The 22,182-nt window shown below is 32.8% G+C and overlaps 2 protein-coding genes across 2 annotated transcripts in view; both read left to right on the top strand.

Moving 5' to 3' along the window:
• Positions 1–502: 502 nt before the first annotated feature.
• Positions 503–9,776, top strand: LOC106067585 (AP-2 complex subunit mu). The gene is made up of 11 exons (XM_056008685.1): positions 503–597; positions 2,328–2,500; positions 2,838–3,103; positions 3,657–3,739; positions 3,826–3,961; positions 4,434–4,581; positions 4,812–4,937; positions 5,136–5,271; positions 6,000–6,097; positions 7,905–8,019; positions 8,152–9,776. Exons 2-11 carry the CDS (start codon positions 2,427–2,429, stop codon positions 8,284–8,286), a joined length of 1,317 nt encoding a protein of 438 aa, XP_055864660.1. The 5' UTR covers positions 503–597; positions 2,328–2,426; the 3' UTR covers positions 8,287–9,776.
• A 2,549-nt stretch (positions 9,777–12,325) lies between these two features.
• LOC106067600 (polyamine-transporting ATPase 13A3-like) overlaps positions 12,326–22,182 on the top strand; it is a 47,770-nt gene continuing 37,913 nt past the window's right edge. Inside the window, exons 1-5 of the mRNA XM_056008686.1 lie at positions 12,326–12,589; positions 16,079–16,164; positions 16,837–17,004; positions 17,382–17,440; positions 18,677–18,709. Coding sequence (XP_055864661.1) covers positions 12,574–12,589; positions 16,079–16,164; positions 16,837–17,004; positions 17,382–17,440; positions 18,677–18,709 — 362 coding nt within the window. The 5' untranslated portion in view covers positions 12,326–12,573. The remainder of the gene's footprint in view (positions 12,590–16,078; positions 16,165–16,836; positions 17,005–17,381; positions 17,441–18,676; positions 18,710–22,182) is intronic.

Raw genomic sequence — 22,182 nt, forward strand, 5'->3', positions numbered from 1 at the left:
TTTATAACCACTTTTCACATCAATTACATTAAATACTTAAATGACCACTTTTTTTTTTTTTAATATTCATATTGTTTTAAAGTCTAAAAACAACTCTTTAGTAACATGTATTTATTTTTTAAACTATTAGAACTCTTTTTTTAAATTGCTGGGTAAGCATGAAATAAGGCAACATTTTTATGAATAGGAATTGATATATCTTTAAAAAAAAAAATAAAAAAAAATAGTTGCATGAAAGAAGACCTAGGTTACCACAAGCCTTATGGTTAAAACATTCCTTTCTTTATGGACTATAACTGACTGGACACAAATTTGGATACGGGTGGATATAGACATGGTTAGATGTGATAGCTTGATCTAGATATAGATCTGTAACTGATTTCAGATACTTAGCTTATACTTTTGAAATAATAATTTAAAAAATTCGTCAAGATTGAATAAAAGAAATGTATGCAATATAATAGATATATAAATTAATATATTATTTAAATAATTAGACACGCTATTTTTGGCTTAGAATTATGGTAATCTGGCAAATTAAAGCATTCTGGGATATCTAGAAAATTAAGATGGCGACGTTGACACCCCTTATCACCGGTTTGTTATTATTTTCTTAAAACGATTAATTGTTAAGTAGCTTCCTATAAATTCATATCTTAGTTATAAATTGAGTAGCATACAAAAATTTTACATATTTCTAAGCTACTTCTAAACTCTAGATAAGAATTATATAGATCATGAGCACTTGATAATAGAAAAATAGACTGGATCGCTCACTGAACTGAAAACTGTTAGTGTTAGTGAAGTTACTTAGTGTTAGAACTGACTAAGTTCTAAGTCTAAAAAGTGTTTCTGATTACTGTTACTGAGTCGCTCAGCTGTTCAGTAACTTCTTCAGGCCACTTCAGCCTGTTCTGTCAGTCAGTGTGTCTAGATGTAGTTTAGATACTAGATTGTCTAGATTTATCTAGTCTAAAAATAGAGCTCGAGCTACGTAGTACATCAGAAGATGAAATTTATCATCTCTAACTAATAATAATTAGTCTTAGATCTAGACGTCATCATGGTCATGTCATGATTAATCACTATTATTTAGTATTAATCATAATGACATTAGGCTAAATTATTAGGATTAGTAATTAATTAGTTAGATGATTAGACTTGATTATAAATATAGTAGAGATTCAAGATCATCTACTCTAGAATCTAGACTAGTCTAGAACTCAGAAAATCTAATCTAGTCTAGAAGTTAGTAGTTAATATTAATAATGGAAGTAGATTAGATTTTAGAATGTTTCATTTCAATGATGTGGCTAGAGTGCTGCAGCTAGAGGCTTAGAGGTAGAGCTAGCATCTTAAAAAATGTTTGTAAAATGTTTTACATGTTCCTCCTCGACCAAGCAGATCTTGATCTAGTACTTTACTGTATACATATTACTAGACTAGATCTATGCTTTTATACATTTTTATACAGTATTGGTAGTAGTATTATTAGAATTATATAAATATTTTAGTAAAGCTTTACTAAAATTTCACCAGGCTACTATCTAGTACTTGACTAGACATAGGTTAAATCTCTATTACTTAACTAGACTAGACAGTTTTAGCAAAGGCTACTAAAGGAGACCTGGTACCAAGTTTCTAAGTCTAGATCTAGATTCTACACTAGGTTTAGATTGAAATAGCTTCACATAGTAGTTTCTTCTAAGCCCAACCTGGTGTTGATTTGGAGCAATTTATTATTACAGTTTGCTCTCTCTCTATCATGAAATCAGCAAGCTATGGTCATGGTGGTGAAGTTAAGATCTATTTGTTCATTATTATTTAAACCTTTGAAAAGGGTGACATAAGAATGACATATTTGTTGAGTTTCACATGAATGATTGCTGCTTTCTAAAAAAAAAAAAATCCAGACCTTTAACAGTCAAGTGATTTACCATTTGGCTGCCTTGTACTATAAACTTAAACATAAAAATAATCTTTATTATTTTGTAAGTAAATTTGTCTTACAATTAGTGCATTTCACCAAACAAAACATTTAATAACTATAGATAACAAAATATTATATATTCACACCATATCCTTCAAAAATTATCAGTGAAATGCTTAAATACAGATAGTTTAATTGCATCTAATGATTTGATTGCTATGGGAACAAAGGAGATTTTGTGTCTGTTTGTCTTTGTGCTCTGTATCTTTTAAAATCACAAACTCCTGATCTTTTTAGCTTTCTTTAAATTTCTTAGGAATGTTTCTCTTAAACAGGTGGCCATATGTTTTTTTTTTTTAACCAATGATAGTTAATGAAATTTTATTTTTACTTTCAGATGCAATTGCAATGTAATTAAAATTTGAAAGGCATCACTGAAGGACATTACATTTTTAGTTGATTGTTGTGTGATATACAAAACTGATAGGGCTACACAATGATTGGTGGGTTGTTTATTTACAATCACAAAGGAGAAGTCCTAATTTCAAGAGTTTTTCGAGATGATATTGGGTAATTGTTTTTATTACTTAAATTTAATGTGAGAAAAAAAATTTAAAGATATATTTGATACACTGATGAAAACATCTAACTAGAATAAAATTGACAGAAATACTTTAAGTAAAAATATTTAAAAAAATAATACACAATTATTTGTTTATGTTGTAGAGTTATATTTATATTTAATTTATAGTCATTTTAAAAAGAAAACAAAGACAATTTTCCTTCATTAAAATTTGACAAGCTGCTTAAAATTTATCAGAAATTATAACAAAATGAATAAAAAGTAGAATTATGTAGGAATTATGTTATAATTTATTTAGAAATTAATGTGATCGTTTCATTTCAGACGCAATGCTGTTGATGCTTTTCGTGTGAATGTGATTCACGCCAGACAACAGGTGCGTTCTCCTGTAACTAACATTGCCAGGACCAGTTTCTTTCACATTAAGCGCTCCAACATATGGGTTGCTGCTGTAACTAAACAGAATGTCAATGCTGCCATGGTGTTTGAGTTTTTGCACAAAATGTGTGAGGTCATGGCTGCCTACTTTGGCAAAATTTCTGAGGAGAACATTAAGAACAATTTTGTATTGATATATGAAATATTGGACGGTAAGTAAAAATATCTTTGAAACTTTCCTGTTGGAAGTTGAGAATGGGATCTAAACATTTTTTTAATAATTTTGTCAATAAGAGAATAAAAGTTATACACTAAATTTTTATAATTACATGGTATGTACATTCACCCTTTATTGTTGGGTTGAGGTGGCTGATTGGTTAAGCGCTTAGCTTCTGAACCTGGGATCCTGGGTTTAGATCTTGGTGAAGACAGGGATTTTGAATTTCAGGATTTTTAGGACACCCCTGAGTCCACCCAACTCTAATGTTGGAGGAATAAAGGCCATATATTTTTGTGCTGGTCACATGAAACCCTGCTCATTAACCTTAACATCATCTGTCCTACAGATCGCAAGGTCTGAAAGGGAAACTTTCATTTTTTAATATTTTTTTTTTTACTTTTACCCGGTTGCAACTTTGTGAGTGCTTAATAAGTAAAAACAAAAAAAAAACATTTGAATGTAACTGCTGTAACTTTGAAAAATGTTTGCCATATTATAACCTTTATTTACTTACTCTTACTCAAATCTTGTATTTAAATCTCTAGAAATATTGGACTTTGGTTATCCTCAAAACACAGATGTTGGGATATTAAAAACATTTATCACACAACAAGGAGTCAAATCACAGGTCAGTGATTAGAGTGATAATAAAAACCTAGCTTCAACACTTTGTCATCTGCACAATTTAATAGCCTACAACTTTTTTTTTTTTAGACAAAGGAAGAAACGGCACAAATCACATCTCAAGTGACTGGTCAGATTGGCTGGAGGAGAGAGGGTATTAAATACAGAAGGAATGAACTCTTTTTAGATGTTCTAGAATCTGTAAATCTACTCATGTCTCCTCAAGGTACTTTCTTGTCCAAGTGCTTTAATATATCTAGAATTTTCCATTTTTCCAATAAGCATTCAGTAAATCCTCAACTATTTTTCTCATATTGCCACTATTATTGTTAATGTAATGTAAAAACATTCTAAAAATATGTTGGCTGCAAACTTGTAAAAAAAAAACAAAAAGGATTAATTTTAATTTTGGTTGTATGACCAGACACAATAAATATGGTATCTTTCTCTTTAAGAAGTGGGCATACTATTATCACCTTGTATAGCCATCATGATAGAAACCTTCTTAAAAAAACATGTATGTTACGATTACACCTTCATAAATAGCCCATTGGTGTGTGTAGCATTTCAAAATGTTTATTCTTCCAAACGTATTCTGAACAAGGTGACTGCACAATAACATTTTAAAAATTTGTTTACTTTGTGTTTTTCAATTTAGTTAGTGGTAAACTTTTATTTTAATATTGTTAAACTTTCAGGACAAGTTTTGAGCTCCCATGTTGCTGGAAGAATTGTTATGAAAAGCTACTTAAGTGGAATGCCAGAATGCAAGTTTGGCATCAATGATAAAGTTCTAATGGAAAGTAAAGGAAAGAGTAGTTTGGATGATACAACACGTGGTGGGGGGTATGTATCATGATAATAGTCACAGGTCTTCATTAAAAAAATAATTCTAGATAGATAATATCATATTCTTTTACCGTAAAATTTTCAAAATGCATTTGCAATTCAGTACACACCCACCTCTGCAATTCTAGACACTGTACATTTTTTTTCCAAAAGATAACCCTAATTTATTATTTAAATAAAATATAATCAAAACCACTGATGGAGCAATTTTAAAATTATCATTACAGTACTGCTGCTAAAACCTCTATTGCCATTGATGATTGCCAGTTCCATCAGTGTGTCAAATTAAGCAAATTTGAAACTGAGCACAGCATAAGTTTTATTCCACCTGATGGTGAATTTGAATTGATGAGGTAAATCTTTAGAAATGTTATATACTTTGTTGAAGTTAGACCTGATAATTTAATATTTCTATTCACTGTTTTGAATTGATAAAATGAATTTTTTTTTATGGGATGTTTAAATTTTGTTCTTATTACATACAAAGATAATACAATAAGTTTTAATTTATTTACCTCTTGTTTATTTGATATATTTTTGCCTTTGCTTAGATATCGAACAACTAAGGACATTAGCTTGCCATTTAGAGTGATTCCTTTGGTGCGTGAGGTGGGTCGACAGAAAATGGAAGTGAAAGTTGTTGTCAAATCCAACTTTAAACCTTCACTTTTGGCTCAGAAAGTTGAGGTAATGTTAAAATAACTATTAACAAGATATATGTGGTACTTTTTTTTTTTTTCTTGAATAGGGTTAATTGATGGTTAATTTTGGGCAAGGGTTGTTTTGTAGTAATGAAAAGTAGCCAAAAAAAAAACAACTATAACTCATAATAAGACAGATGGAAAAAATCTTTCAAAATAAGCAAATCATGGTCTGTAGTATTTCTAAAAAAGAAATTTGTTTTAGATTAATTTATTAAAAATTTATTAATTAATAAGTGCAAAATACCACTGACTGACTGTCAGAGAAATTAGGATGTGCAGGTTAAAAAACAAAACAAAATGGGAGTTCCAAAGAAAAAAAAATTCTGAGGGGCAGAAAAGGAAATAGAGAGTAGATCATAAAATTTCATTGTAACAGATACACTTATTCACTGGCTAAAAAAAGTATGTTAGATTGATTGTTAGAATGTGGCCCATTTTTTTACAATTCAAAAAGAAAAGAAGTGTGTGTTCTGGTCATAATTATCAATTTAAAGCCTGGGAACAAGTCAACAGGCATAGCCGGTGTGTACTGCAAACTAACTAAATGCAAGTAATTATAATTTTTTAACCACATCCATATTTGGCTACATATTTTACATAAAAATGGTGCCCAGTTTGGTCTAACTGCATTTGAAAATAATCAGTTACTTAAAATTAAGAATTATGACAACCTCAAAGCATTCAGTTAATTGGTTTCACTTAATCTTTCAGGTCCGTATACCAACACCATTAAATACAAGTGGTGTTCAAGTGATTTGTATGAAAGGAAAGGCAAAGTACAAAGCTAGTGAGAATGCTATCGTCTGGAAGTAAGGAGAGCCTTTTTAAAAAATGTTTAAAAATATGCTTTTTAGTTGTCATTTTACAATTATGGACTCCTAAGGTTGCCCAGAACTTCATTCAATAATGTAAATGGAGATATGTATCATACAATTTTCAACTCATGCATATTTTTTATTTGTGCATTCTTTAGCTAGTTCCATATCAAAGCCAGGATCAAAACGTTTTGTTGGAAATTATGCCTTTATTTATCATTTAACAGAGATATAACCAAACAATGAATATGGATCATAATATACTTTTTGCAGTAATAAGCCTCTCACAAGGTACTTCATCATTGTAACAGGTGATACAAGTGTCTAATTTTGCAGCTGCGGAAAATACTTTTGCCTATCATACAGTTTTTCGTAATGACAGTTTTAGATCAATGGGCTGATTGTATTTCAATATTTGTACTTCAGTATTACTTTAAACAATGCATGATCCAAAATTCTCATGAGTAAGAACCAAATGTGAAGGTTACAAATGTCTTGGACCCTTTAATAATGGACAAAGTAAAGAAGCAGGAAAGTAGTGCCCAGTTTGTGACAGTGCTCATGGATGCTTTGAACCAAAAGACATAAAAATGTGTCCCCCCGATAATATGATTCTTTGTGTCATTGTTGGATGTGAAAGCTAAAGTATTGAAAATAGAATTAATCACTTCCAGGAGACAACTGCTAAAACTATTTGACAATTTATTGCTAATGGTTTTCAAAAACATGGACAGATAAAGATGTAATTTATTTCGACAGTAGTGCTAATTTTGGAGGATTAAAATGGCAAGAACAAATACTGAGATATTGCAAGACTCAGACGGTGTTGGCAAGAAGCTATTAGGTATTGTCTGTGCTTTCCAAATAGTATGCAATGTCATAAAACTGCTGCAGTTTTGTCTTCCAATAGATATGGAAACAGTGAAAATTTGTTACTACTTCAGCTCCTATAATGATTGTGTGAAATCATTAAAAGAAATGTATCCATATAGTATATAGTAGAATTTCAGGCTAAAGAAAGACCAGGATGTTTTTTTTTATGTCTGTGGTTGACAAAGAAGTGCTTCACTGGAATTTTTTTTTTCTAGTCCAGTGTTCTGAATTGTGGCTGCATTTTATACACATTGTGGAGCCGGAAATATTCCATTCCATGCAGCAGTTCTCAGTTCTGCATACTGAGTGACAGAATGTCAATGTTCTTGAGGTATTTTCTGCCATTTCAGAAATGCCCATAAAGAATTCCAGAAAGGTTTCTCCCCAAAGATGTACGCATGAAACTTACTTATTAGCAAGTTGTCTGGTTGGTAAGGAAAAAAGTATGCAGAGGTGACTATCGTGAGCTCTTATGAACATTGTGCAAAGTATCTCACAGAGAGAACTAATGCTTTTAGATGGATTGCACTGAAATATATTTAATTCGGGGAGACCGTTTCATACCTTCATCGGCACAGTTAAGAGGAGGATAATAAAGTATCAATCTAAATCATTTAATTTTTTTTTTTTAATGCAATATTAAATTTATGCAGATTTAAAGATTGTTGAAATCACAATTGCTCAGCAACATCTGAAAAAGTATTTTTTTTATGTCCCATGTTTGACATGTCCCGCTTTTTAGCTAATTAAATTTTTTTTTGTCATAACTATTTTTGATTGTCATAATTTAAAAAAAGGGGGGATTTACAAACTTAATCTGGAAAAATTATAAGAGCCAACTTATTATTTTTTTTTTTTCAAATCAATTCAAAATTCAACTCAATATACAATAATTACCAAATGTAAACATAATTTTGTTTGAAAACAGAATAAAAAGAATGGGAGGCATGAAGGAGTGTCAGCTGAGTGCAGAAATTGAATTGCTAAATACCAGTGACAAGGGCAAGAAATGGACCAGACCACCTATTTCTATGAACTTTGAGGTAAGTAGTTGATTGCATTAAATAATTTTAGTTTCAGACTCAGAACTAGCATTATGTCATCCTTGAATATTCAAATAATTTAAATAATTACTTCTAAAATTTAATGCGAATGTCTTTTTTTTTTTTAAATAGGTGCCATTTGCTCCATCTGGGTTCAAAGTTCGTTATCTTAAAGTTTTTGAGTCCAAGATGAACTATAGTGATCATGACGTTATAAAGTGGGTTCGCTACATTGGACGCAGTGGGTTATATGAGACTAGGTGTTAATTTTAGTCTTAGGATTGTAGGTCACCTAGGTTATTAATAATTGGATGAAATTAACCCACATTATTGTTCTACAATAACACTTGGCAATAGATTGGAATTTTTTTTTCATAAAGGTTAAGTAGTTTCAAATTTTAATAACAAAGAGCTTTTCTTTTTTCTAACATTTCAATCTTTTATAATACCAGTATTGAAACATAAAACATTTTTAAATAGACCACTGTGATATTAGCATAAAAATTAATAACACAGTTTTTTATAGTGATCTTTTTTTCCTAAACCTAATTATTTAGCTTATAAATTTTCTTCATTAGAGAGCAAGTATTTGTAATTTTTCTAATAGAAAATAATACATACATTTTTGCATGAAATTGTACATGAAATTTGATAAACCGTCTATAGGACAATCTGTCCTATACCATCTCACAAATATATATTTTGGCCATTAGCACCTCAATTTTTCAAGGATAGAATAGTATCTTTATTCTTTTATTCGGCAAAAAAAGGAATTGCTTATGAACCAAGTGATAAATGTCTACATTCTATGTATTATTTGTTGGATAATCTAAACTCAATATGAAACTATTTGATTTTGAATCTGTCCAGCAGACTTTTTTAAAATTAGTTTTTCAAATTATACTATATTAGTTATTTTCACTTGATGTGTAGAATTTTAAATAAAGACAATAATAGTTAATGAATGTAAGATATGTTTCTGTTAGTGAAATTGACGTTAGAATTAGTACTTGGTACATGTTGTCACTGTTGCATTCTCTTTTAGATATCATTTAAATTGTTTAAATATTATATCTCTAAACATCAAATTGTCTAGATTAGTTTATACATGTTTCAAGAATTTGTTAGAAAGAAGTTTCATTTGATGATGCAGTTATTTTTAAATCTATATGTCACATTTGTTGGTAATCTTGGTCATTTACACTTTGTACAAGACATTAAGCATTCCTACCTTTGTGTATTTTTGTTTGTTTATATTCAAGATTTCACAGAAATAACATTGATCTTTATTTAAATTGATAATTTTTTTTTCTTTCTTTAGCCATGGATATTGAATTATTGTTTGTGCAATATTTAAAACTAGGTCAATTTCCCCTCCACCTTTTTTTTTTTTTTTTTTTCCAAACACATACACAACAAATACACATGCTATGCTTTTGTATAACATTTATCATCATGTATAATTAGCTGTGGGTATCAGTCCTTTTTTTTTTTCCCTGTTTCATTCCTTTAAGCCAATACTGAAAGTATGTGGTCTTTCTATGAATGGTTTACTTACTAGTACTCATTTAATTTTAAGTTTCCAGGGTTTAATTCCACCTGTAGTTGGAATGATTCATGTAACTTGTCTCCCCTTATGCTAACTCCAATGTAAGTTTTGGCCTGCCTGTAAAGAAAGACTTGTGTAATATTTGACTACAAATGTCATTGTTTTTGTGTTAAACATGCATTTAGTTAATAAATGATACAAAAACACAGCTTTTAACTTTTTAATTGTTGTTGTTTTTTTTAACAGCATAATCATCAATTTTTTTATCAATCGGGTATAGTAAAACAACAACATTAAAAATACTTTTAAAAAAAAGGGGGGGGGGGCAATGCCTCTGTTGTAGAGCAATTATTTTTCTCTTAAATGACCAATGAATGTTAGATTAAAAAAACAACAACTGAGAATAGACCTTGTTTTTAATAACTTAACTGAATACAATTTAGCTCTTGTGGTATGAAGGGACAGTAACCTTTTAGGGATTATGGGCACGAGTGTGCCAAAAGACTCGAAACTTAAAAAAAAAATAATATTTTTTTACCCTGCCCACATTTTACAAAAGCAGTTGTTGTTTTTTTAAGAATACACAAATGCATTTGAAGTAAAGAAATCCTTCATACACAGAATATTATATAATCATTAATGTGGTCAGCTATGCAAATATCTAAAATATTTAATTACTTAAAAAAAGATTTACAACTCTGCCTGATTGATTACATTTATCATAACATAGTTCAAGGGTTTTAATTAGGCTAGAGAAAACGTTTCCATTATTGATAGTATCGCTAGTCTATGACATGACATGAAAAAACATACTAAAGGTAGGCCTACTAGATTTATATCTTCATATCTGCCTGTGGTCCCGTCTTGGGCATAGGCCACAAGGCAGCTAATTCGTTTCTTTGCAAATTTCTCCAACTGTGCCTACATCTTTTCCTATCTAGGTGGCATCTGATTCCCAATCGCGGCGCCATGTATTTCTGGACTGACAGAGGCATATCCATCTTCAGCGTCTATGAAGTATATTTACTTTAATGTCTGACCAGCGGATCATAAAAATCTTTCTGATGCAGGTATTGATAACTGGATTATTTTTAATGGTGGTGACGGTGGTTCTCCAAATCTCTGCTCCATAAATTCCGGACGTTCCATGCGCCGATGAGGTCTTGGTGGAAACGATAGTATTCGGCCTGTCGACTTCCAGATGACACTAATGTACCTTCCAGCTGGAGGTACATCTTCTCCCAGGTACACGACTTCTGTTGATTTGCTGTTTGGACTGTTCCTGTAGCTGGTGGTTTTTCAACAGGTAGGGTCGTAGCTTAAATATTAGTCAAAGCAAGACTAAGATATTAGTCCAGAACACAAATACTGCACCTCACGTAACCATTAATGGCCCACCTCTGGAAATTGTTGGCCATTTTTGTTATCTTGGCTCCATCATATCCAACGATGTTCTATTGCAAAAAAAAAAGACATTAAAAACGGGACAGCCAAAGCAATGAGCACCATGTCACGATTGCAGAAAGGAGTGTGGGACAATACCTTGCTGACTAACAATACCAAAGCCTTAGTCTACCGGACCTGTGTGATGAGCACTTTACTATACGGAAGTGAAACATGGCCAACCTACTCATGGCAGGAAAAAAAAACAACAACTAAATATCTTCCACCTCCGATGCCTAAGGCGGAGCTTTAAAATAAGGTGGCAAGATAAAATAACCAATGAGGAAGTGCTACGAAGAGTAGGGTGCCATGACATCCGCTCTGTTATCAGCAGCAGACGCCTTGGCTGGTTTGACCACGTTCGTAGAATGCCAGAAGGTCAAATTCCACAAGATATTCTGTATGGCGATCTAACAGAAGGCAGGAGAGTCGCTGGTCACCCACTTTTACGGTAGGCCCTATACGGATGTTTGCAAACGCGACATGAAGCTCTTCAAAATCGACACTAGCAGCTTGGAAAAAGTGGCACTGGATAGATAGAGCGAGCATTAAAAGAAGGGTCCTGGATTGAAGATGCCTAACAACAGTAGTCCTAGTAGAAAGAAGGGTGAAAATGCAATGGCGCCTGGTGATTACATATATGCCCAACCTGTGACCGCAGCTGTGCATCAAAGTAACACAAGAAGTTGCAAAGGGAAAAGATCGTCTCTCGAAACGTCAAGTGCCACAGAGGGTGGTTGCTACTTGCTAGCCTTACGTCCAACCCTCCTGCCTCCTCCTTTTTCAGCCAAGCTTGGGACCGTCCACGAGCCGGAGTTACTAGACCCAACATATTTATTTTGAAATAATATCATTTTTCATCTTTTTCTATTAGATTTAGTCTAGTAGGCTAGATTGCCGCAAGATCTATAGGCATATGCCTATTTGAATCTAATCTATCAGACTCAAACAGCTATTAATTATTAATTAATTTTAAGTCATGATCACAGAGATTATAGATCTATAATCTACATTCTATGACTACGCACGTTGTCTAGAGTAGATCTAGAATTCTAGATATACATTTAAAAAACGACAGTTTTGGAAAAAAAAAGGATCTATCTAGATTTAGATCTAGACTCTAGAATCTATATTTTAGACTTTTTACAGACTATTACAGACAATAGAGATAGATCTAGTAGATTCTAAATTTAGTAAAATGCCATTTAAAAAAATTCCAACACTGAAAGTGGAGAACAGACAAACAATGGTCTATATGGTTGAACTTTCCCGAAGCTATTTATAGATCTAGACTCTAGCAGAATATAGTGTACACATTTGCTACCGTCATAGCTCAGCACTTCGACGCTCACAGTAGATCTAGTGGGGTCAATATGTTCACTGCGAGCCACCAGTAACACACCTTACTTAGCCAAACGGTTATTGATGGCACATCATTTTACTCTCTTTTTAAACTGATTATTTAGACCGTAGATTTTGAATACATGTTTCATTGTTTGGATAGTCAAATTTCACAGTTATGAGATAACTAAGCATGCGATTCCGAATTTATTGTGACAAATATGAATCACCATACAGGTCAGTAATCAGTTAGAGTAGCTAGCTTGGCTAGCCCTTAGCGGCTTAGCTGTTAACTGTTACTACTGTTAGTGTTAGTACTAGAGTCTAGATCTAGTAGTATAAATCTATTCTATAGTCTATAGATTTAGAGTCTAAGTCTAGATTATAGACTTAATAGACATATAACAATAAGTTTGAATAAGAATAAGAAATAGAATATTCAATATAATATAGATCTAGATTTCTAGAATAATATAAATATCTTAATCTAGATTCTAGATTAATCTAGACCTATAGTATAATAATATAATCTAGGACTTCTAGGTCCTACTCCGAGGTATAGACTATAGACTACATCAAGAGTCTAGATAGATTTGATTAAAAATAGATCTAGATCTATAGTAATCTATAGAGTATAGAGTCTAAACTTTTTATAGTTTTTATAGATTTGATTTAGATCTAGATAATAAATGTAATGTAGATTATATATCAAGATGTATCTATATCTACACATCTAGATTATGAATATAGATCTAGTTATAAAAAATATATATATATTATATATATATATATATCGGTCAAGAGAAAGAAAAAGAAAGCTGCCCTGTCAGTGAGCCCTAGGACAGATGAATATAAATGCTCGAACTGTGGCAAACTCTGCCAATCCAGAATTGGCTTGATCAGCCACTCCAGATTATGCCCCGTCTCAAGACGTAACCAAAGCCAGTGACTCATCTGGGCGCATCCATTGTCTTACGAGACAGAAGGAGCCATATATATATATAATATGGTGGGAAGCGTGGTCGAGAGGCTAAGTGCGCATGAACTTGGCTTGTCTTGGCTACCTAGAAGGGGGCTCGAGGTTCGACACCCGACTCGGGCAGAGTTGTGTTTATTGAGCGCCTAAAGGCAGCACGGGAAAACCAACTCCTAGATACCCCCTCCCACCCACTGGTCCACAAATGAGATTGGACCAAAGCGCTCTGAGCATGCTATAAGCATGAAAGTAGCGCTATATAAAAGCTATAATAATAATAATATATATGAATAAAATGAATATAAAATAAAGCCTCACCAAGATAAATAAATATATTGAACTATAATATCATAGGGAATCAGTGAAATATTCAAAGACCAATATATATAAATATATTGTTATAAACCTGGTGGTGGCACAGATGGGGGTAGTGGTGTGTGTGTAGTCAGCCGACGCAAATCGCCCCAGGCCAGCGCTAGACGAGCGGTCAACCGTGACGAGTTACGACGATCGGCCGAGACGAGTATCAACATGATGGTTCGGGAAGGATCGACATCGTGAACAGAGCTCAGGAGTGTCACGAGGGATGTAGTCATCTGACCACCTAGAAACGTCGAGCGGCGTTCTGTCCGGTTCGAGAAGGCCAGTAGGGACCCTATATAAGAGCGGAGGTGACGCAGTCAAGACGGTTCAGAAAGGAGGTTCACGACAAGAGTTCAGAACACGGTCGACTACAGCACAGTTCAGCGGTGTGGTTCTGTACGGAGCATTACGACGGTTCAGTGCGGAGTACTATCAAGTACAGTTGAGACGAACGGCGTCTTGATCTTGGTCTGTGATCGAGTCCGACACAACGAGCCCAAGTGTGTGAAGTCAGTCCTGAACTGTTGAACCCAGTGCAAGCCCGGAACGAGACGGAGAGGCCAGTGCAAGACTTGATACGGCGGAACGGTGTTATCGGAGAGATATTTGTTATCGCAGAGCTATTTGTTCTGTTCTACGTGCTGCCAATTGTACAGTATTGGCTGTTATTTATGGACATTAAACCTTTACGTTACTTTGGAGCCCTGAGTTGTCAAGTTCTTTAAGTTGGTGGTGTATGGTGCAGTTTGCAGAGAGCCTTGATAGTGAGATTCTTAACAATATATATTATCATTATTATTGCAATACATTGTTGGGCCGACCCAGTACTATTATTAGTTTTTTTTTTTTTTTAATGCCATTTAGTGACATGTTACAGACTAGCATTTAATAATACTGACATAGAGTAACAAGAAAGATGTTAACCTAATTTCACCCTCTGCACCCTAAGTCTTCCATTAATGAGGAAGAATGGTAGACGTGGCTTATAGAGTAATCTTCCTAGTTGTAGTTATATACCCAACTTTTTTTTGAAATCACATTTGTAGTCCAGATAATAATCTAAAATTAAGGTTTGTTTGTTTTGTTTATTTAGACTTTTAAGGAATGTGACAAAAGCTTAAAAAATAGCACTGGGAATAAAGCTGGTTGAATTAAAATCTGTTTCAAATTGCCGATTATTCAATATAAAAAAAATTTGTAAACAGGCTCCTCCAACTGGAAACTAAGTTTCAGTCACTTCATTTATCAGTTTGATGTAAAAGAGTTTTTACTCTTTATTTCTTTTTATTGTTTTTCTGCTCCTCCACTATCATTTTCTCTTTCCTTTCTAATTTATACCTCTCTTAAACATTAAGTCTCTTATCTAATTTCATTCTTTTAATAAGAATACAAATTGTAAAAACACATTTCTTATATCATATTCTTAGACAAACATGTATAAGAACTTTTTCTTTCTAAGTGCCACTCATGCATTGAACAGCTTTGCAATAAATAGCCAGGAAATCCCATTTCTTAGTTGTATTTTAAATTTCTAATTGACTAACTTACATGGATTTTAATAGGAAGTAATTATCTTTTCCTGAAGTGTTATTGTACATTTCTTTTCATTATAGAACTTTTGATTTGCTTAAAAGATAATCATAATTCTCCTTTATCATTTTCTTTTTGATCATTTGTTATGTCTAATGCTGTCATAGATTCTTTTTACATCTTTTTCTGTGTCTAAAAATTTGTCTAAAGCTCAATTAAATCTTTTTAATTTGTTGCTTCCATGTTGATACATCAGCATTGTTTGTTCTTACATCATTTCCTTTATCATCATTGAATTTAAGGTTGGTAAATAGGCATTGTTTCTCCTTACATCATTGCCTTTATCATCATTGAATTTAAGGTTATTAAATGGGCAGTGTTTGTTCTTACATCCTTCTCTACTTGTTATTTAGCCACAAAGCCTAAACTGTGTGATAATGAAAGTCAACATTGATTGTCTTGAGTAAACATAAACAATCATGTGTGATCAGTAATAAACTCAGCATGGCCACATGCCAGGTCATTGTGACAATGCCATATTATTAAATGATTTCAAGTATCAAGAATTATTTACTGTGACTTCATTCATAGGCTCTTATTTGTATTTTTTTCATGAAAGACTCTCAAAATGTGTAATATTTCTTAGATATATTATTGCTAAATAATGAAAGACAAGTAATTGATTCAAAAAATTAAGTTATTGAAATAGTAAAATAAAAAAACTGTTAAAAAGAAAATGACTTGTATCTTAATTGAAATAATTGTGAAGTAGTTTACATAAAAGAGTTAAAGAAATAGTGAAGTAAAAAATATTTCAGAAATGAGACTTAGACAAGTACAAATAATTTGTTTTTCAGATAGCAGAACTTCAGTGGAACTTACAACTCGTAATTCACTGCTGCAGGGACAAAGTGTTTTAAACAAAGGGACTGATGAAGAACTGGTTAGTTTTAAAATACTTAATTCTTTATCATTTTATTTCTGTTTATTTGTTAGTCTTTAAGGTAATCTATTTTCCCTTTTTAATTAGGGCAGTTGTGTAACTATTTAAAAGATACTTGCATTATGTTTTTTCCCCACTATTGTGCACACTAAAAGGTTGTTAATTAACAGAATTTTCTCAATTAAAAAACATTAATCTTAATTAATTAATAATAATAATTAAATTTAAAGAGCGCTGTTAACAAACATGATGCAGGCTCAAGGTGCTGTGATAACATTACAAACATAAATACAAGAGCTAAAATGACATCTTCTTGAATGCATTGAAGCCTGTTGTTTGTCTGAGATCAATGGGATTGACTTCCAAACGGCGTTGTGGTAGTCAAGGCAGGAGAGTATGAATGCTATAGCTAGCTTTTTTGTTGACTCTGTTGTCAAATATGGTTAGATCTGCACAGCTGCAGATAAAGACCCTTGCAGAGCTGTTATATGTGTGGGTCGAAAGATAGTGTTAGGTCAAAGAAAACTCTAAGATTGTGAACTACATGAACACAATTAAACCTAATTTTAATTATGCTCTGTAAATGTAAAGACTAAAATATTATAATATGCTGAACGCCTAACATGTAACTAAGTGTCTCAAAAATATCTCTTGCTTTTACCTCAACTGTAGATCTGTTGGGGCTACAGAAAGTCAGCCTGGAAGCAAGTTCTGTTCTATTTCATTGTGGTGTTCACATTAGGGGCAATATTGTTGGTTATTCGATGGAAGCCAGAAATTGGATGTTACTTGAGATGGCAGCATTGCTCACTTCACAAGGCTCAGTATGTTCTTCTCAAGGTAATCTCCATACACTTATCTTATTACACTTAATCCTAAGCAGTTCTTTTTATGGCAATTATAAATTACATTTTTAAAAAGTTGTTTTTTTAAACAATACTGTATAGCAAGAATGTAATTTTATTACCACAGGTACCACTATTTTTGTAGAGGCTGTCTAGCTGCACTTCTTCCAAATCATATTAGTGGTATCACTTGGGCTCTGAAATTGGGATAGAGGGCAAGCTGTAGTTTGTTGCCTAGAACAAAAAGTAGAAAGTACTGACTCCATCAGAACAATAATTATTGAATTACCCATGCTCAAACATTAATTTGATTTAACATTATATACCTTAGCTTTAACATATATTTGAAATATTTAAAACATTTTCCACCAGACACGCTTTGGCACAAAAACTGTCATCAAAGTGGAAATATTATTTGAACCGATTGATGGGTAAGTTATAAAAAGTTATCTTATTAAACTGTAATAAAGGGATCTTTTTGACCTACTTTCTGATAGGTCTTTTTTTTTCCTTTATTATGTGAAGACGAATTAAATTTGATTTAATGATTTTTTTTTAGTGTGCTTTTAGTTTTTATTCTGTTATATTATTGTCCAGTTTGCTTTGAGTGTTATAATTATAGTTTTGAAAAAAAAAAACTAAACTTGATTTATTTTCAATGTAGTTTAGTTCTCACAACTCTTGAGTGCTATCTTCTAATCTAAGTGCTATTTAAAAATGGTGAACTTTTTTGTTTTCACAAGAGCTTGCATGATTAATTTGATTACCACTAGGCTAGTAATCACTTAGATAAGTGTTTATTGATAACATTGACAACATAGCTAATGATGACATAATCACTATCTGTGCTGCTTTATTGGCTCAGGCAGATAGTGTCTCTATACAGGTCAGACGTATTGCTTGATGAGCCAACTAATCTCCATTCTAAACCAAATATTTGTTTAAAAATATAGTCTCATGCACTTTCCAAGATACTGACAGTGAGTCATCTGAATTCTTTCATAGATGTTTTATACCACTCTTTCTTGCTGTTTTTTTTTCTCTGGTCATTGGATTGAACTTGCCCATGTGGTTAAGTTGAAGTCACAGCTATCAAAAACTACCATTGGGTGTACTTACATGATGTTGTTGCACCAATTCCTGGGCCTTTTATGAATTAAAAGAAGTAACCTTTTTTTTTTTGCCACTACTACTCTGTCTTCTGTTGTCCTTTTTTTGTTTCTCTATTCTAAACTTACACCAAACAAGCAGAAATTTGGTGTCAGAACTTATTGTTAATCTGCCCTTTGTTTGGCACTTGAGATCTTAAAACTACCTCTTTTTTTCTTTCCTATCTTCAGCTCAGCCTTTTATTTTTTCTATTGTCTGCCAATCTCATCAGGATCTTTTATTTCTCCCTATTCTTCTTACTTGATGTTTGATACAATGTGGATTACTAGGTGTGGATGTATTATTTTCTCACAAAAAAAACTGTCAACTGTAGGCTTACATTGAAAACACAATATTATACACATAGGTATGTTTGTGTTTGATGGATGGGATGATCTGTTGTTTTTTGTTTTGTTTTGAAGTGCTGAAATAGTGAGATGAACCAGAGTCTACTAGAATGAGCTCTGGTCAGTTAAATAACCCCCAGTACTTCACTAGTAATATTTCTTTGATTTCAGCCCAGTGATTTACAGGACAGACACTAGCATTAGGTAGCCTATTTCCTATGACTAAGACTAACAGCATCTTGATTTATAGTTATTTATGAACCTCTAAGCTAACTAGAGAAAAAAAAGCTTTTATTAAAATGTACATGTTTTGAAGGAGGAATGTTTATTTGCTAGTCCTAATCTCTTAATGAAACTAACTGTTAAGAAGTCCTTCTGGTAATAATGATGTGGTCTTCCTATGGGCTCATATGATTTGTGAACTGCGCCTAAGTTAGTAGTAATCATTTTAATTGATATCTTTGCTGTATGGTTAGTATACTTGTAGCTCACTATAGAAGATCATTCAGAAAACATTTTTTTTTTAAAAATACAGTTAATAATCTAATTGTAAGATAAAGAAGAATTTGGGCATTAAAAATTTAAATGATTTGTCTTATTCATTTGTAATTCTATCCTCATATAATGTAGGGTTTAGGATATCTATGTTTGTGTGTCTGTAACAGCATTTATTACATTAACACTTAATTTGTGGTATTTTAGTTCAACAATTATTAATATAACAATCTATTGTTGCGGGGGGGGGATTATTATTATTAGCCTCTCTTATTTCTTTTTGTTAGCCTGGCTCTGTTAGTTGTTTTGTTGGGAAGGGGTTATTAAAACAAAATCTTATAACCTTTGCCTGAGGCTTATTTAAATATTTTGTTCCTTTTCAAAACAAGCAGTATTATTTTACCTGAAAGTCCACTACATTATTGCATTATGAATATTTTGGTAAACAATCATAACTATACCTCTTTTTAAACACGTGTACAGGGAATATAGATCTATTATTGTGTGTGAACAGTTACTTTTCATCTCGCCACAACTGCTTTGGACAAATGATAATTATCAAACTTGTGTTTTAGTTTTAGCTTGTTATACAAATTTCTGTTACCGTTTCGAAGGACTTTTGAAACCGTCATTTGCTGTTTTTACCAAATTTGTAATTGTCGAAATTCTAGGCCAACGTAAGTTGTTTGGGAGAGATCCAATTGGAAGCATATGTGTTATATCCGGTAACTCTATGGCAAGATTCTTGGGACTAGAAGCGTACCTGGTATCTAGATATATCACGTTGTGGGGTCGTCCATTCACGATGTTCTGTGGGCTTTTCTTTGATGACTTCTGAAACATGACTTTTGTTTCTCCGAGGTTAGTTATGAGATCACAAAAGAAGTGGCAGTGTACATTGATTCGTTAACGTTGAGCTGGAGCTTATGTTCAGTTCAGCCCTGTGGCGAACATCTCTTTTGCTTTAGTATAGGACAGTAAAAGCCGAAGGTTGAACACATTGCCGTTTAAGAGGAACATATGTAAATGCCTTCATGCATTCTCTGCCTCGGAGCAAGTACACTACTCTGCTTTACGCCATTTTCTATAGGGAAATAATCAGCTATGTCACCACTGTGTCTAATTTGGCATTATTGTCTAATATGAAGCTGCTTCAGAATGGATAGTAGCCTTGGAGTGCATCCGAGGTTGGACAAAATCCCCCATAAAACCATCGCGACTCACTGTATCAAATGCTTTGGTGAGGTTGATGAAGGCATAAAGCAGATGGTCATCCAGCAGAAGTTTTTTAAATGTGTGTTGCTGCTCTCACACAAAGGTTAACAGACCGCTTCACTTTGTGCTGGAACAAATGTATTATAGCGCCTGAACTTCGCGATGGGAACTTCGGGAAAAGACATGCACTTTTTAAAGTGACAATGTAACTCACTAGAAAAGTACAAACAGAAAAAGGAAAAGGCAACTAAGGAATCTTATCGTGTGAGTTATTGCATTAATAGTAGTGAGTGTTTTGTTTCGGACTTTCACGACTGAGGATTATTTCATTCTAGCCCAAACCTCTTTCACGACTGAGGATTAGCTCATTCTAGCCTAAACCTCTTTCACGACTGAGGATTAGTTCATTCTAGCACAAACCTCTTTCACGACTGAGGATTAGCTCATTCTAGTCCAAACCTCTTTCACGACTGAGGATTAGCTCATTCTAGTCCAAACCTCTTTCACGACTGAGGATTAGTTCATTCTAGTCCAAACCTCGTTCACGTCAAGTGCATAATCAACGACAAGGTAAAAAAAAAAAAAAACCGCAATGAAATTGACTTGAAATTGTTTTATAAGAAACCCTTGAGGTCTGGTACTTACATTGATTAATGGGATATTTGAAGTTTATTTCGGTCGGAAAATGGCTTCATTTCTCTACTACTCATTAGCTTGCCTCTTATTGGTAAATATTCTCATAAATCCTCCAATCTTTTATTAGCGTCTCAAATCAAGAACGCTACATTATTTGTTTCATAATGCCGTTTTTATGTTGTTGTTATTTTTTAAAGCAGCCACACCTTCATTATAAAACAAATATGTTGACTTATTATCAAGTTCCGTAAAAAAGAAAGATACGTTCACTTTTTCTGGTAGATTTTTTGGTACCCCGTCAAAATAGCGCGAACAAAATAGCGCAGAAAAAAATATATTTTAGTAATTTTGAAAGAAATACTTTAGATATCGTAAAATATGAATAGAGCCAATATTTTTTGTTTTGTTTTAATGTTATCATAATTTTTCAGTCGTTTTGCAGGAAATACTTTAGATAAAACATAACGTTAAAACATAAATAAGCAAAAATCATAATCAGGTAAAATGAATAATTTTAAAATATAGCATTTATTTACATTATAAAAGTGTACTTCGAAAACACGCAAAGATACTTGTCAAATTTACACACACACACATACTTTCACAAAGTTAAATTGTAGGAAATGTCACGTAGAAATTCCATCACTGGCTTGTTTCCGTACATTGGCAATATAGTTATTCGTCCTAAACAAAGGTGAAAAAAGGGAAATGATATATGGCATAATTTCAGATCTATTAATATTGAAAAAGATAGAGACATCAACAAAAAAGATGCCCAGGACATTACATTACTAATAATCCGGTACTTTTATACACATCATATATAAGTCAGCGCTATTTTGTCTTGCGCTATTTTGTCGGGAAATCGAGTCACCAGATTTTTTACCAGATTCCGAGTACCATTTCATAAAAACACAAAGGTTATGCTACTAATCCAATCCAGATTAAAATTGAGGACCCTAACATAGGTAAAGATACATTTTCAACCTTTTTTTTTGGGGGGGGGGGGGGAGTTTTTTTTTCTACACTTTGGACCGACCTTTCGACGGACCGGATAGAACCACTTCGCAGGCCGAATCTGGCCCGCGGGCGTAATTAGGGCATCACTGATATAGGCTAACAGCTGTCTGTCAAATGCAATAGGCTTAGTTAATGCCAGATTAGATATTAGAATCCCATTTACCAATGGTTAATAGTTTACCAAACTATTAATCACCAAACTGCAAAACTTTTTTTTTCTTTTTGAAAATATTTAATTGACGTGGTCAATTCGGCATTTTCCCAGACACTCTTAGAGATTCTTGCCATTGCTACAGAAGCCTTTCAAATTC

Source organism: Biomphalaria glabrata, chromosome 13 (genome assembly GCF_947242115.1).
Source record: "Biomphalaria glabrata chromosome 13, xgBioGlab47.1, whole genome shotgun sequence".
Lineage (NCBI taxonomy): Eukaryota > Metazoa > Mollusca > Gastropoda > Planorbidae > Biomphalaria > Biomphalaria glabrata.